The sequence below is a fragment of the Plecotus auritus genome (genome assembly GCF_963455305.1).
Source record: "Plecotus auritus genome assembly, chromosome: 5".
Classification (NCBI taxonomy): domain Eukaryota; kingdom Metazoa; phylum Chordata; class Mammalia; order Chiroptera; family Vespertilionidae; genus Plecotus; species Plecotus auritus.
The window spans coordinates 38,758,753-38,775,587 of record NC_137776.1 but is presented as its reverse complement, the minus strand read 5'-3'; the positions used below and the strand labels follow the sequence as shown (position 1 = coordinate 38,775,587).

The window sequence follows — 16,835 nt, the reverse complement described above, 5'->3', positions numbered from 1 at the left end:
TTGCGGCCCACATAAACTTAAATGTTGTTTATTTGGCATGTGTTAGCCTTTGAGTTTGACATGCTTGCTCTTAGGAATCTAAGTGCTTGGGGACGAAAAAGGCAACTTTACCAAGTGCAGCAACAGAAACGGTTCTGAACTTTGATTATGCTATTCTAATTAATAGCTGCTGTGCTATCTTGAGCCATAATTCTCTTCTTTCCCTGTCTTTTCAGAGTAACTGTTGGAAACATTTTTTTAACCTACAGAGAAAACAAGCAGTCTTTTGCTTGCGTTTTGTCTGTTTTTGGCATTCCTTGTATTTCCTTTCAACCAAGGAAGAGAGATCTGAATAATAAACAATTAGGCACCCTCTCACAGACAGCCTGTGGCTTTACCTTGACAAAAGCCCTTGATAATGAAGTGCCTGTGAATTCTCAGGGCAGCCCCTCCTCTGGACCAGCCCAGGCTCTGAATCCCCACCACCAAAGCTGTGTAAACCCTCCCGGACTCTTAAGCTTCCACCCAGCAGGTGGCTCAGCTAATCTTTCATCCTCTAACTTCCTTTTACATTGTTAATGTAACAAGTTGAACATATTTGAAGAGTTTGAAGTACTGGATTTTTGCTATCAGATTGTATATACACTTTTTCCATTTTTATGCCTTTCTGTAAATTCCTAGGCAATTATTACTTTACTGATTAATAATCTCAATAGAAAGGAGTATTTATTTTCTGAAAAATCAAGCTCCTTAATTTAGAGTTATTAAAAGGGTCAATTTCTGAGCCACAGATACATGAGAAAGTCGGGAACGCCCCTCAATTAACTCAGAACATTACTCGGTTTTGTTATAGGGCTCCGATCATAGCTCACACTTTGTATCTCAACTCTATTACTTTGAGCACAAAAGGCTGTAACATCCAGTAGTCTCAGCAGCCTCGGGTATAGTCAGACAGGCACATTCTCAGGGTCACCCAGTCCTGCAGAACCTGCTCCTCCCTCCCCCACCCCATGTCACACTTTCACCAGAGAACTGCTGGGCAGACCAAGGGGAGCCCCACCAGACCCCAACCCGAACACTGTCCTTAAATTCCAGTGTGCATTATGCTGAAATGATTTATGGAGCAACTAATAACTCGCTATTCTAGCAGAATACATTCTCTGACAATTTAACAACTGCTCAAAATATAATCCTTACATGGACCTCTGGGTGGAGTTTGATAAGGAATCTTTTCCTCTTGAAGCTGAGTTTCCGGACCCGGGACCAGTTGAAGGTGTTGATTTTGGTGGTGCACTGAAACCCAAGAGCGGACACTTAGCAATATGGATACAGACTCAGGAACTAGAGAATGTGTAAATGACATCCTTGCCAGACAGCACAGCAACGCACATGGTCTTTAACAATCACATTGGGAATGACTCTGAATTAAAATATCAATACTACCTACTAATTTATCTGTTTTAGAAAAATAACTTGATTTCTTGGATAAGTCTTTATTATAACAAGTTCTTTTTTATTACTGTTAATATTAAGCATTTAAAAAATTTATTTTTATTGATTTCAGAGAGGAAGGGAGAGGGAGAGCAATAGAAACCTGAATGATGAGAGAGAGTCATTGATTGGCTGCCTCCTGCATACCCCCTATTGAGGATCGAGCCCGCAACCCGGGCATGTGCCCTGACTGGGAATTGAACCATGACCTCCTGGTTCATAGGTCAATGCTCAACCACTGAGCCACGCTGGCTGGGCAATATTAAGCATTTTCAAAGCTCACCCTGCAAGAAGGCGTGACGGTCAGGAAAGGGGAAGGGGTAACAGTGGAGGTCGGGCAGGGCTGCTTTTTCAGAGCCACGTTTCTCAGAAGGAAAGGGAGATCAGAGTGGGTCCTGGGTGCTGAACTGAAACTAATGACATGAGCTCTTGACATTCAGCTCACCTAGTGCATGTACCTGGGTTTCTAGCTACTCTCTACTAAGAAGAGCAGGGTTCTATCATCTTCCAGGGTGAAGCAGGCAAAGTAGAAAATGAACCTAGAATAGTTTGTTGTGTAAGAAAGTGAACAAGTGCTCAAAAAATGATAGGGACCTAACACAAGGACACAGGAACCAGCTCGAAGGGCCAAATGTGGGACATTTTAAAAATCACAACAATGATAAAAACATAGTAAAATATCAGATTATAACCCAGGTCATTACAATTTGAACTTAATGCAATTATAATACAAATCCATAAATCCACAGTAACATAAAGAAACTAAACAAATGTGGAGAAAACCCTTGTAGGAGCACAAAAAAGGGAATTTCCAGAGTTGTCATTCAGCAACCATCATAATAATCCAACTAGGAGGTAGTGGGATGAGGTCTCAAAGTATCTCCACAAAATACTTATTAATTACAAAGGATGAATATTAACTTTCAGTAGAGAAGCCTGGGGACACCATCTGACCAAGCGATCTATGTTGATTACCACCAGCAATGGGAGAGGTGGGCTATATCACAGACTGTACTAGGTATATCCTCATGTCTGTGATTTCCTGCCCAAGAAGATGAGCCTCGAGCTAATCACTAGCAAGTACTGGACGAGCTCATATTATGGTCATTCTACAGCCTATAATCTTCCAAAACCTCAAGGTCAAGAGGAAGGAAGTTCGTCACTGAAGAGACTATGGAGACATAATGACTGAACAATGTTGGATCTTAGATGGGATCTTTTGCAATGAACAAGATTGGGGCAACTGTTGAAATCTGGATGGGTGAGGGTCGTGTCGGATGAAGGAGGTCTTGTATTGCGTTTATAACTTTTTTGTAAGCTTGAAATTGTTTCAAAATAAAAAATCTAAATGTATGAATACTTTTCTGGCATTTGCTACTCTTGATCATCATGACCATTTACTCTTTACTGCAAACTTGAGATGGGGGACAGCAAGATAAAGAATGTTTTCCCTTTAGAGAGACTAAAAAAAATCTCCGCCATAAAAGGGAGGCGGCCCTGATACGTGGCACAATGTGGACCGACTGTGAGAACAAGGGGAGAGGCCAGGCAAGGCCAAACACTGAATGATCCCATTTCTGTGAACTGTCCAGAAGGAAATGCAGACAGAAAGCAGATTAGAGGTGGTCAGGGGCTGCTGCCAATGACTTGTGTGGGGTGATAAATGCTCTGGAATTAGGTAGTGGGGATGGTTGCACAATGATGTGCAACTGTTTACACTAAAAGAACTGAATGTACACTTTAAAGTGGTGAATTTTATGGCATGTGAATTATATCATAATGAAAAAGATTCCTGATTTATGAGATGTCCTCAAAGCCAAGACATACATGTCTGGGTCCAAATGAGACAGGAAGCTTCCTAGCCCCCCAACTATGGCCCAAATATTAAATTACCCTCATTTCTACTCCAGGTAAAATATTGGAGGATTTTCGAAGATGTTCTAAAAAAAAAAACACCATCACAGCCAACAAAACAGCCCAGACACAAAGCAGCAGCAGTAGAGAACTGTTCCAGCTGCTTGCCTGCCTTCCCAGCTCCCTCCTGCTGAAATTAGAAAGCTGCAAAAGCACTTTCAGTCTGGAAGTTCCTGCCTCAGGTTCTGCGTGTTTTCTCTGGTAGCCACGACTTCCTCAGCCTCTAGGATTCCTGGGTGCTGGACCTGGGTTCCTGCTGGAATCTCCTTCACCTCTCCCATCTGTCATCCTTTAGCTTTTATTCTGCTGTGTGGAGATTCCCTCAACTTTGTTTTTCCAACTGTCTGGCTCTGCTAATGCTGTCACTTCTGCTCTCACATGTGGAAATCTGCAGGCCATCTGTCCTCCCTGAGCCTGCATCCCACTCCTGTTTCAGAGATACAAGGTTTCTCTGACTTCTGTGAGGATTTCTGGAAAATGTAATACAGTAAGTACATTAACAAGGTTCAAATCCCAAAGGTACTGAAAGTGAGTCCATCATGAAGTATGCCTCTCATCCCTTTCCAAAGTCTGCCACCTGCCACACATCGCTAGAGGCGACCAGTGCCACCTGCTTATTCTGTGTGGAATAAATATAGAGTGTGTGGATAATTTCCTTTTCCCCCACAAGCAACCTGCAGTTTTGAGTCTTTTCTCCATGTAACGATCCATCTCGAAGTCTGTCTCCTGTGTCAGGACAGAGAGCTTCCGCATCTTTGTACAGCTGCCCACATTCCAATACTTCACTAATGCAAACAAGGCCAGAACAAAAAATTACAAAATGAGAATTTTACACGTGTGATAAAGGAGTGATCCGGGTCCTCACGAGGTGACACAATGTGGAGCCTTCTGTTTTGCTGATCTGACAGGTGATATGCAATCATGTCCTATGAGGACGGTGCAGGGTTTTTTTTCTTTCTTCCATCATTGGCGCTGCTTCTGTTTTTTCTGAGTTTCTTTGTCCCAACAATTTGGTTCTGGTTCTTCAAGAGAGAGGCCATGTGGGTTATCCATCTATGTTTGGAAGGGAGACCGAGGAGGGCTGGAGTTGTGAGTGTGTGGAGAATATAGGTTGGCATCACCCTGTATGCTGGTCTGGGGAAGTGGACAAGGGACAGGACACCCCAATGGTTCCAAACGTCTCATGGCAGATTGCTTATTAGAGAAAAACTAGTAACTACACAATGGAAAAACCAGAAAGCACTGGGAGCAGGGTTCACACATTAGCAAGGCTAGACGGTGTCTCAGGTGTGGCCCCTGAGAAAGATATAAGGTGAATAGTGGTCGAGCTGGGAACATGTCACCTGAATTTGATCACAGAAAAACAGCTAACAAACCAAATATGACGAACAGTCTTTTAAAAATAAAATGGGACTGCCCTGGTTGGTGTGGCTCAATTGATTGGGCATCATCCTATACACTGAAAGGTGGTGGTTTGCTTCCAGTCAGGGCACATGCCTAGATTGCAGGCTCAATCCCTGGTAGGGGGTTTGCAGGAGGCAGTTGATCCATGTTTCTCTTGCATCATTTCTTTTTTTTGTTATTTTTTAAAATTTAATAAATCTTTATTGTTCAGATTATTACAATTGTTTCTCCTTTTCCCCCCCATAGCTCCCCTCCACCCGGTTTCCACCCCACCCTCTGCCCTTACCTCCCCTGCACTGTCCTCATCCATAGGTGTATGATTTTTGTCCAGTCTCTTCCTGCACCCCTCATACCCCTTTCCCCTGAGAATTATCAGTCCACTCCCTTTCTATGCCCCTGATTCTATTATATTCACCAGTTTATTCTGTTCCTCAGATTTTTAATTCACTTGATTTTTAGGTTTTGTTGATAGATATGTATTTGTTGTTCATAATTTTTATCTTTACTTTTTTCTTCTTCCTCTTCTTAAAGAATACCTTTCAGCATTTTATATAATACTGGTTTGGTGGTGATGAACTCCTTTAGCTTTTTCTTATCTGTGAAGCTCTTTATCTGACCTTAAATTCTGAATGATAATTTTGCTTGGTAGAGTAGTCTTGGTTGTAGGTTCTTGCTATTCATCACTTTGAATATTTCTTGCCACTCCCGTCTGGCCTGCATAGTTTCTGTTGAGAAATCAGCTGACAATTGTATGGGTGGTCCCTTGTAGGTAACTTTTTCTCTTGCTGCTTTTAATATTCTCTCTTTGTCTTTTGCTCTTGGCATTTTAATTATGATGTGTCTTGGTGTGGTCCTCTTTGGATTACTTTTGTTTGGGGTTCTGTGCGCTTCCTGGACTTGTAAGTCTATTTCTTTCACCAGGTGGGGGAAGTTTTCAGTCATTATTTTTTCAAATAGGTTTTCAGTATCTTGCTCTCTCTCTTCTTCTGGCACCTCCATAATTCGGATGTTGGTATGCTTGAAGTTGTCCCAGAGGGTTCTTACACTATCTTCAACTTTTTGGATTCTTTTTTCTTTTTGCTTTTCCGGTTGAGTGTTTTTTTGCTTCTTTGTATTTCAAATCTTTGACTTGATTCTTGCGATTCTCTAGTCTGCTGCTGGGTCTCTGTATAATATTTTTTATTTCAGTCAGTGTATGTTTAATTTCTAGTTGGTCCTTTTTCATACCTTTGAGGGTCTCGCTAAATTTATCGGCCTTTTCTAGGATATTCTTTTTTTTTTTTTTTTTTAAATATATTTTATTGATATTTTACAGAGAGGAAGGGAGAGGGATAGAGAGCCAGAAACATCGATGAGAGAGAAACATCGATCAGCTGCCTCCTGCACACCTCCCACCGGGGATGTGCCCGCAACCAATGCACGTGCCCCTGACCGGAATCGAACCTGGGACCCCTGAGTCCGCAGGCCGACGCTCTATCCACTGAGCCAAACCGGTTTTGGCTCTAGGATATTCTTGAAGAGCCTTATACCCGTGGTTTTGAATTCTATATCCAGTCGTTTGTTTTCCTCCATTTCTTTCGTTTGTGATCTGTTTCTTTCTTGCCGCATTTTCACTGCTTCCCTGAGTTGGTAGGGTAGCTTTGTGTGCTAGGTTTCCTCTATGGCCCAGTTGGTCGGCCTCCCCAGTTAACCTGAGGTGGACACTCTTGGTGCACCCCTTTTTGGACTGTGTGTACAGCCTTGTTGTAGTTAAGTCTTGATAGTTGTTGGTATCACTGGGAGGAATTGACCTCCAGGCCAGTTGGCTGTGAGGATCAGCTGTGTCTATGCTGGGAGAAGTTTGGTGCTGGAGACAGCCTTATATAGGATTAGACTTGCAAAATTGCAAAAGCCTCTGTGCTCAGCTTGGATGGGGTGGAGTCTCAGGGCAGAGCAGACAGTCTTGGCTTCCTGTCAGCCCTGCCCTTGCGCGTGCGCCTCCAGACCTCTGCCTTCCACAGCTCCGAGTTTCCACCTGACAGTCCAGATTTCCCCCCGTAAGAGCGTGGGTCTCCAGGGGCTTGCCCGGAACAGGGGTTCAATGCAGTTGGAACTAGGATTCAGTGCAGTCAGGAGCTTCCGACTCCCTTCCGCTAGGGAATGCCTGCAGCAACCTCCGCATTCAGTCTTCTCTGTGAGCACTCGCACGCGCGCCTCCAGACCCTTGCCCGCCGCGGCTCCCCGAGTCTCCGTGTGCCTTTCTCTCTACCTGACAGTCCAGACTCCCCCTGTATGAGCCTAGGTCCATGGGGTTTCACCCGGAACTGGGGTTCAGTGCAGTCGGGGGCTTCCTTACCCCTCCCGCCAGAGAAAGTCAGCCAGGCACTCAGCCGCCCTTCCTCTCTGCGCGCGTGTCTCCGTACCTCAGCCCTTTGCCGCTCCTCTGATTCTCTGTGAGCTTTTCTCTTTCCTTCTAGTTGTAGAATTTCCACTCAGCCAGCCTTCCTGTGGTTCTGGATGATGTCCGTTCTGTCTTTTAGTTGTAGTTTTGAAATTGTTGTGCGAGGCAGCAGTTTAGGTGCTAACCTATGCCGCCATCTTGGTTTCTCCTTCTCTCTCGCATCATTTTTACCTCTCTTTCTCCCTCTCCTTTTCCCTCTCTCTAAAAATCAAAAAACATATTCTTAAAAACACACACACACACACACACACACAAAAACACCCCACATGTGGTATGTCAATATAGAGGCTGCATAACAGTATACAACTCTCTGTCACCAGCTATAGCAGTAGTTTAATGACTAGACTTAAAAAGCAGTGATTTAAGCATTTTACATCTTAACATGATAGTTACATATGTGCATTTTACTATTTCATTTATATTTTAATAATTTGGTTTGGGTACCTGCAGTCACTTTTAATATGAAACATTTATTTTTTGACATACCACGTTTTTTAAAAAATATGTTTTTATTGATTTTTAGAGAGAGGGAAAAGGAGAGGAAGAGAGATGTAGAAATGATGTGGGAGGAACATCGACTGGTTGCCTCCTGCACAGTCCCTACTAGAGATGGAGTCTGCAACTCGGGTATGTACTCTGACTGGAATCAACTGGTGACCTCTTGGTGCATGGGTTGATGATGAATCCACTGAGCCACACTGGCTGGGCAATACTGCGTGTGTGTGTGTGTGTGTGTACATATAATTTTTAAAAAATATATATTTTTATTTATTTCCGAGAGGAAGGGAGAGGGAGAGAGAGAGATAGAAACAGCAATGATGAGAGCGAATAGTTGATCAGCTGCCTCCTGTATGCCCCACACTGGGAATCAAGCCCACAACCCAGGCATGTGCCCTGTTTGGGAATCGAACAGTGACCTCCTGGTTCATAGGTTGACATTCAACCACTGAGCCATGCTGGCCAGGCAATACCGCATGTTTATGTGACACTGTTGTTCCACTAATTGTGTCTGGAATACAATTAATAGTATTTCCACACATGGTTTTGCTATAAATTCTGTATTTTAGGGATATAAATATACATTTTTCCTATATAAAATAAATAAAAATTAAGGGGGACTACAAGCCTGGCAACTACACGCTCTGTCTGGTCTTAGGCCAGATCCTGTCCTGGAGGAAACGAAGCTCTGAGCACACTCCTGGCCAGTTGACGAGCCTGGCTAATAAATGGTGTATTAAGATGTATTTGAGGCCTCCATGGTAACTGCATTGTGATTTTGTAAGGGAAAATTCTATTAGGAAATACACACTACAGTTCTTAGGGGTAAAGATCCATGATAAATATCAAATGCTTCAGAAATAATTGTGTTCAGGTGTGCATGGGAGTGTGTGCACATTTGTGTGTAAGGCGGGAAGAACATGCCTGTAACAGCTGGATATGGGTAAAGGGTACATGGGATCTGAGCTATTCTAATTCTTACAGCTTTTCTGCCAGTTTGAAAGTGTTACCAAATAAAAGTCTTTTTAAGAGTAGGCTCTAAAATGTGGGCGCAGGCCACATTTGTGGAATATCCCAGGGTCAACACCTGTGGGGCTCCTGCAAGGCTGGTCGGACTTTCTGGAGAGCAGAGTGTCCTTCCTCCAAGTGTGTGCCCGGCCACACTGCAGAGGGGCTGAGATGGGAGGCCTGCAGCCTGATGCACTTAGAGCACAGGCTCCCCCACCTTATGCGACTCGGTATCTCTACCTCTGAGCTGCACATGGAGAGGGACAGGCTGTTCTGGCTTGGATCTGAGGCTGCAAGTCTCCTCGCAGACGATGAACAGATGAAACCAAGTTTCCGTTTCCAGCCCCAGGCTCCCCCTGGCTGTCAAGGGGTGCCCTTGTCCACTCCTGGACACAGTGGTCTGCTCACAGCTTTCCCTCTGCAGGCCATCGAATTCCAGTCTTTTCCACCCATCTGATCATTTCCCAACTTCCAAAATTTTGCTGATACCCCTCATCTTCTGGGTTCCCTTGTTCTCACTGATTTAAATTTAAAAAGAAAAAAAAAATTCCTTCACTCTCATTCTGTGGGGTTTACGGGAACAGAAGTAAATTCAATCTAGAAGTCTCTACTTTCTGCTTTTCCAACTTCCTCTGGTTATAAATGGTGAAAAGTGACAACAGCTGGATTTGGATGGACATGCGATTAGAATCTGTGTGGTGTAGGGACGACCAGAGTGAGCAGGTTTGGGGCCTGGAACCACCTACTCAAAGGGGCGTGGCGGCTAAAGTCTCTACCTAGAATTTTATTGTTCCTGTCACATCTAGTGCGTGATATAACACAATTAACATTCTAAATTCAAAATTACTTTTTTTTCTTCTGAGAAAACACTGAAATTTGATGGCTAGGTAAAGAAAAAGAAAGCAAGCCTGAGCAGGGAGCCTGAACAAACCAGCCACTGCAGGTGATCACAGGCTAAAAGGCCTACAGAGAAAAGAGCTGCCAGTCAGGTTCCAGAAACGAGTGCCAACTGCCACCATGTGCCTTGAAGTCACTGTATCAACCAGAGGTGCACAGCTGTGTAAGGCCCAGTGACAAGAGAGCTCCTGATAGGGGTCAGAGCCGATGGTGGGCAGGACTGGGGAACCCACCCACAGTTTTCGACACTCGAAGGCCTGCGTATACAGTTGTCAGACCCATGACACCACAGACCCTAGGGCACATATACTTAACTACAAATAAAACTCAGTAGTCATTTATGTAACTATCCAAACACAAATGATAAAAAAATGCCATAAGGCCCTACTGTTACTCCATGTGGCACCTTCTGGTATTTTCTAGTGTGTTCTACCTCATTAATCTAAATGATGACTGCATCCACTCAGAGACCCACACCTGGAGGACCGAATGGAGCCATGGAGACTGCTCCAGGGAAGGGCCAGAGTCTCAGTACAAGGTCCTAAGGGGCAAACTTTCCTTCAATATTAGAAGGAACAGCGGGAATGTGATTGGATGCCCTGAGGGGCAATGGGCTCTGTGACAGTGAGGACAAAGACTAGATAACAATTTCTCTACTGGGTGAGAGGCCAGATCAGATGACATGCAAAGCTCTCCTCCAAGTCCAAGATCTTATTCATCGGAGCAAAGATTTACTAATGTATGTAAACCCTCCTCCCCATCACATTGAGAAGTTCCCACCCCCTACCTGGAACACGAGGACGCCCATGTGGGACACAGCCAGGTTAATCTTGGCTCCCTCCCTGTCGGAAGCCTTGTGAAACCTGATGCCATACATTTCCAACTTCCGGGCGACCTCGAGCACCTGGAAATCTGACTCAGCTGGCGTCTGGCCCCTGTGATAAAAGATAGCAGGATCACAGCACTAAAAACAACCAGGTTCTAAGAGAGCCTAGCACCTCTCAGAAGTGATCAGGTCAGCAGAGTAAAACAAATCAGCACAGGAAGCTTTGTATCACGGTCATCTTCACCTCACACACAGTGACTGCTCTGGCTCTGCCTTCTCCTGCTCATCCCACATCGCTCTTCAGTCCCTACTGCTCCAGTATGCTCCCTCCAGGCATCCTTCACTACAGTCCAGAAAACTTGCCAGGGGCCAGTGTGGAGAACCCAGAACCTCAGGACTGGGCCGAGCTCACTGCAGGGCCGTCTCTACCTGCAATGGATAAGAAAGCCCACGCCGGCCACCCAGGGCTCCTGTCCTCACTCCTCCCTGGCCCTGATGTCTCTTCCAGCCTTTTCTAAAGCAGTAGGCTGTGTCCCCAGAGAGCCGTGGTCAGCTGTGGCTTTAGTCCAAGCCTTAATGCAGGCTTCCTGATGCACTAGCCACGACCGACCATAGTGACAGCAGTCCAGTGGCTGATTCTCACTGACTTACGTGTGCTTCCGATGGAATTCTAGTATCTTCTCTAGAGAACACTCCTGATGGGGCAGGTACTTGTTGACTTTGAGGTGCTCGCGATCCAGGGTTTCATCATAATCTCCTATTTCCGCTGAGATGAGATAATAATAGTCAGTAATTTTAATTTTTAAATAAAGAAAAATATAAACTTGCCCAGCCAGTGTGGCTCAGAGGTTGAGTGTTGACCCATGAACCAGGAGGTCCTGGTTTGATTCCAGGTCAGGGCATATGCCTGGATTGTGGGTTTGAGCCCCCTTAGGGGGCATGTGTGGCAGCTGATCGATGATTCTCTCTCATCATTCATGTTTCTATTTCTCTCTTCCTCTCCTTTCCTGTCTGAAATAAATAAAAAACATTAAAAAAAAAAAAAAGAAAAATATAAACTCGTATTATTTTACTACAGACTTAGGATAATTTTTTTCTACTTTTAGTTTATGCATTTGGTGTACAATGCCTTCTCCGGCCCATACTAAAAGTAGAAAAAATTATCCTAAATATGTAGTATGGGGGGAGCAGGGGCAGGCTGGAGGGGGTAAATGGAGAATAAAGGGATTATCTGTAATACTTTCAACAGTAAAGATAAATTTAAAAAAAGAGTAATATAAACAAGAGTTTCTATTTGTATTCCAAATATTTTATGCTATGAAGGCAAATATAAAAACAGGTGAAGAGAATTTCTTCTGTGTTTTGAAGAACTAAGACACAGGTGAGTGGCTCCAGGGAGGCAAATGCTGGGCTTGCAAGCTTGATGTGTTTGTTAAGTTTTACACCACACTTTATCCCAAAGTTGTTTCAAGACTACTGTGACCAGGATAAGATATTTTACTTGTTTCAAGATAATGTATTTTAAATCATTTTTTTCCTTCAGGGCCTCTCAAATTCTTTAGGAACAATGTTTCTAATTTCATGTACTTCCAGGCGACACAAATGTTTTAAAAATAGTAAAGCCCAATAATTTTAAGCAATATACTTCTTGTTTTGTCTTAAGACCATTTCAAATCCACAGTAAAGTTACATGCATAGAATCACACTTTAGAATGGGTTTTCTATAAACCAGGCGTTCTCGCTCACAACCACAGTACCGCACCCACAGCAGTATGGGACCAGGACCTGCTGTGACACTGAGCCTCAGCCCCTATTCATATTTTACCAGCTACCCAACTGTGTCCTTTACAGTTAAAGCCCAGTTCAGAATCATGCACTGAATGTGGCTGTCAAATCGCTTTAGTGGCCTTCAATCTCAGCAGCACACTTCTAAGGTGGACAAGTTATTACGACATCTCTAAGCTGTACACAGAGCCCTCCAGCAAGTGGCCAAATGAGTTTACAGTGAAAAGCCGTCTGCCTGAGAAGACTTCAGGTCAAATAAAAAACAACTAAGTCACTTTGAAAACGTATGTTAATGAGAATCAACAAGTACTATCCCGCAGGAGAAAAACCATAGATAAAATGTGCTATTTGGCCTCGGCGGGTGGCTCAGTTGGTTGGAGTGTTGTCCCATACACAGAAAGGGTTCAATTCCGGTAAGGGCACAACCCCCGGTCCGGATGCATACAGGAGGCAACCGATGTTTCTCTCTCACAGAGATGTTTCTCTCTCTCTCCCTTCTTCTCGCTCTAAAAAATCAATAAAAACATATCCTCAGGTAAGGATTAAGAAAAAATGCTATTTGGAGGTGTGCCAGGGAAAGAACCAAGTAAATGATAAACTAACCCACATACGTATTAGTAAAATTTCTGAAACTTTCTACAGCATGCTTCTTGCTTTCCAGCTTTCAGAAGCACTAGTTTACTACCACAAAGATGTGCCTCCACCTCTAGTCCAGAAGCAACGTGGGTATTTCCTTCCTTCTGTCCCACCAGCTGGGGGCTTGGAAAAGCCCTGGCAAAGACCACTCCGGCTTGCCAGAACTTCTTCTTACATTTCTCCTAGTTCAGTGGTCGGCAAACTGTGGCTCGCAAGCCACATGTGGCTTGCGAGCCGCAGTTTGCCGCTCTGTTGACTAATGAGTTTGCCGACCACTGCTGTAAGGCATTACCCTTACCCAGAAGTTCTGACTTCAGGTTAAAGACATTAGTACATTATTAAAATGTTTTTTAAGTGTTTTTCCCTAAGGCAGTGGTTGACAAACTCATTAGTCAACAGAGCGGCAAACCGTGGATTGCGAGCAGCGGTTTGCCGACCACTGTCCCAGTTTGTTTTTGAAGTAACTACAGTTCTTCACATACTGCTGAACCTTCTCTTGTGCGAGATACTGAGAAAATATTTTTTTTTTCCTTCAGGGTTTAATGCCTAACCCATCACCAGGGGAGCTGTGACATTCACCTCAAGGAGACCTGTTTCTGGGGGTGCCATGTCAGGGTTACTGTCTGGCTTTTAGAATGAAGAGGTTTTTGGTAAAATGTGTGAAGGCACAAATGAGGGACAATCTGAAAGAATGTGTGTGGGACTGACTTTGGCCTTGAGCCTTTGTTTCTTAGCCGTGGGCTGTTTGCCTTATGGAATTCCACTTTGTAGAAGTTAGTCTTCAGTTTATTACAAAATGTGCAAACTGAAAGGCCCATTCTTTGTCACGTTCAGGAGCCCTACGACACCTGCTGTCGCCACACTGGCAGATACTAACACTGCAGAAGATGGGACGTGAGGAGGGCCGCTGTGGTGTCTGTGCAGGTCAGACGCTCTTCCAACAGGTCTCTCTTAAGTTGCAAGGCAAACAAGTATCTACAAAGGAATTCAAAACATCAGAGAGATCAGCTCCAAGTGTTCTAGAACACACTCCCCATGTCTCCATTGCAGGAGAACACAGCCATTGATGCCATCAGAGCAAAGTCACGAGTGACCTTTCATATCCCACAGCACCGCACACTTCAAGGAGCTCACAAATTTCTCTTACGTCTGTTACACACCAACAGTACCCATGATTTTGAGTGAAAAAGGAGAAATATCCAATTAAGATACAGCTTAAAACGTGGCTATGAAACCTGTAAGCAGATTGATATTTCTTGCCTGGAATTTGAAGAACAGGGACTCCTAATACCACTGGTGAGAATGTAACCAGAAAAAGCGATTTGGAAATATTTATGTATTTATTTATTCCATCAACTAGAGGCCCAGTGCACAACATTTGTTTAAAATTTACATGTGTGTACCCCCTGCGGTGGGGGGAGGTGGAGGAGGGTATAGGGGGGATAAATGGTGATGGAAGGAGTTTTGATTGGGGGTGATGAACACACAATACAGTGTATAGATGATCTGTTGTGGAATCATGTACCTGAAACCTATATGATTTCATTAACTTGTGTCACCCCAATACAGTCAATAAAAAGGAAAAAAAATGTGTATACCCCTTAACCCAACAATTCCAACGGAAATATTTCCAAAGTTCACAAAGATATGTGGAGAAGGATGTTTATTTGTAGCATTATAAGAGAGAAAAATTGGAAATAACCTAAATATGAACTAATATATAAGAATGGTTACATAAATTAGATAGCAGCCATATATATACAGTATATACTAATAGGGAAAGATGTCCATGCAGGGTATGGATGTGCAGGTAACAATATCCACCCGAGTTTCATATGCACAGACTGCCACTGCCCCAGGTGGCTGTGTATTGCTGGAACATGCTGGGGTCAGAGCTTTTGGGCAGAATGTGGTGCAAGGAGTGAGGGGCTACTTTCACTCTACATAGCTTCATTTCAATGTTTTTCTTCTCTTGTCCCAAGTGAGTACTTTTTTTTTATGAATAAATCAAGGACCTTCTGCATAAACATGGCTTGGACCCATGATGCTGAATTAGGTAACACTTTCTGTTATTCACCATTTTCAAGGTCTAAATATATTTAGAAGCTATTACCTTAAAAGGGATTTTTTTTGTGTGTGTCAGGTATTTAATATGTCATTGAGATACATTCTGTACCATAAAAACTCTTTGCCATCCTTGGGGTCATTTCCTCACTTATATAGCAAGAGGTGAACAAATGTGATCTTGGACATTTCCTCACACTGACAGTCTACTTTTCTGATGGTAAATTACCTGTGAAAACTGCAGAGAGAGGTTCCTAAGACATCTGGGACAAGTCCATGTTTTGTCTGAGGGCTAAACAGTTGTCCTATTCAGCTCACACCTGACCTTGGGCTGTGAGTTGTTTTAGGTTGTTGCTTTATTCTCATTACAAAATTGGTACATAAAACATAAGGAAAAAATCTTCCATAATCCTATTGCCCAGATAAAACAACTTTTAATGTTTTCTTTCAATTATTTCTGCAAAGACTAGAGCATGAATCCAGGAGTTGCAAAAAAGAAGTCACCAGAAGTGTCTGCCCTACCTATTCATGAGGTCTCACATATACTAGGTACTTCTCCTAATTAAGTGTATTTTATTGTTAAAGAAGTTCTAGTAAATATATGGGCAAAATTCCCAAGAACTTTATGCACATGTATAAATTTATGCCCATTTGAGTTTGTGCAAGGGTTAACTTCCAGAATGCTTCTTTTCACTACTACGTATGGATCACAGTTTTTATGTGTATACTGGGATCATTCATTCTTTGAATAAATATGCCCTGAACATCTGATAAGCCAGGTGCTGTGGGAAACACAGGTGAATTCGAGGCCCTGCTGACAGTGGCCTCAGTTCAGAACAGGCTCTTTACCGTGTGTATTCCTCCTGCAACTGACCCGGATCGGGTGGAAAAAATTTTACTGCTAGGCGAAGCATTGCGTTCTTTGGCCCTATAAAAAAAAAAATTTAAACGTCACATATAAGGCCATCTCTCTGTATTGTAGTTGCTATCTTTCCATGTATTATGATATAGTTGAGCTAGTACTTTCAAATGGACTGTTAAAGCAAATCTTTCCAAATGAGATGATATTAAGAAATTTCCTATGCATGAAATTATGAGTCCTAAGTACCAGTCATATATAGTAAAGAAAAAATTTAAAACTCTTGTGTTAAATGGAGATTACACAAGAAAACTTGAAGAAATTGCACATTAAAAAATTTAAATATATTTTTAATGTTAAAAAGTTAAGGTGTTTACACAATTTAGTAATAATAAAAAATTATTTTTGAATTCCTTATATACTTTACTGAAAGAAAAATGTTATCACTCACTATACTGAATTGGAACAACCTGATTATTGTTTAGCTCATCTAAGATCTCAGCTTTATTGAAATGTTATAATAACATAACCATGTAATTTTCACCAAAAAAAGAGGAACTGTTTGTTAAAATGTTATGGCAACCAAAATGGCCTTAGCTCATCCATCAGTGAATAACAAAGTTACTCCTCACGTCCTTTCTTCCTCAGTTTAGTACTAAGGAAGTTTAAAAAACTTAATTAAGAGACTAACAAAAATAATCATGTTTACAATTAAAATTATGTTTATACTTATATAACAGTATTAACTATTTTATTAAAATGCCAATTAAAGGAAGAACCTCAGTGTCATTTCATAACTTAAAGAGAAACTGCATACCTATTTTTGCATATTGCTTCCAAATGCGAGGCAAGCAACCTAGAACCAGAGTGAAAGCACTGCCCCTTGCCCCCGCATTAAACAGCACCTTGACCTCCAGGTCCATCTGCTGCTGGAGCACCCCTCATGGTTATCCAGAATGGTGACAGGGAACATCTCATCATGCCTCAGATTTGAACAGTCAAGAACAAAAACAAAGCACTTTGAGTGAACAGAA

General features: G+C 42.8%; 1 protein-coding gene across 7 annotated transcripts in view; it reads right to left on the bottom strand.

The window, feature by feature from the left end:
• The window catches only part of FARP2 (FERM, ARH/RhoGEF and pleckstrin domain protein 2), a 111,149-nt gene that overhangs the window by 39,981 nt on the left and 54,333 nt on the right, over nucleotides 1-16,835 (bottom strand). For all 7 annotated transcript variants that reach the window (XM_080669810.1, XM_080669809.1, XM_080669811.1 and 4 more), the window contains exons 5-9: nucleotides 15,792-15,870; nucleotides 13,756-13,853; nucleotides 11,109-11,223; nucleotides 10,419-10,566; nucleotides 1,177-1,272 (exon numbers count right to left, since the gene is read on the bottom strand). In XM_080669810.1, coding sequence (XP_080525936.1) covers nucleotides 1,177-1,272; nucleotides 10,419-10,566; nucleotides 11,109-11,223; nucleotides 13,756-13,853; nucleotides 15,792-15,870 — 536 coding nt within the window. The remainder of the gene's footprint in view (nucleotides 1-1,176; nucleotides 1,273-10,418; nucleotides 10,567-11,108; nucleotides 11,224-13,755; nucleotides 13,854-15,791; nucleotides 15,871-16,835) is intronic.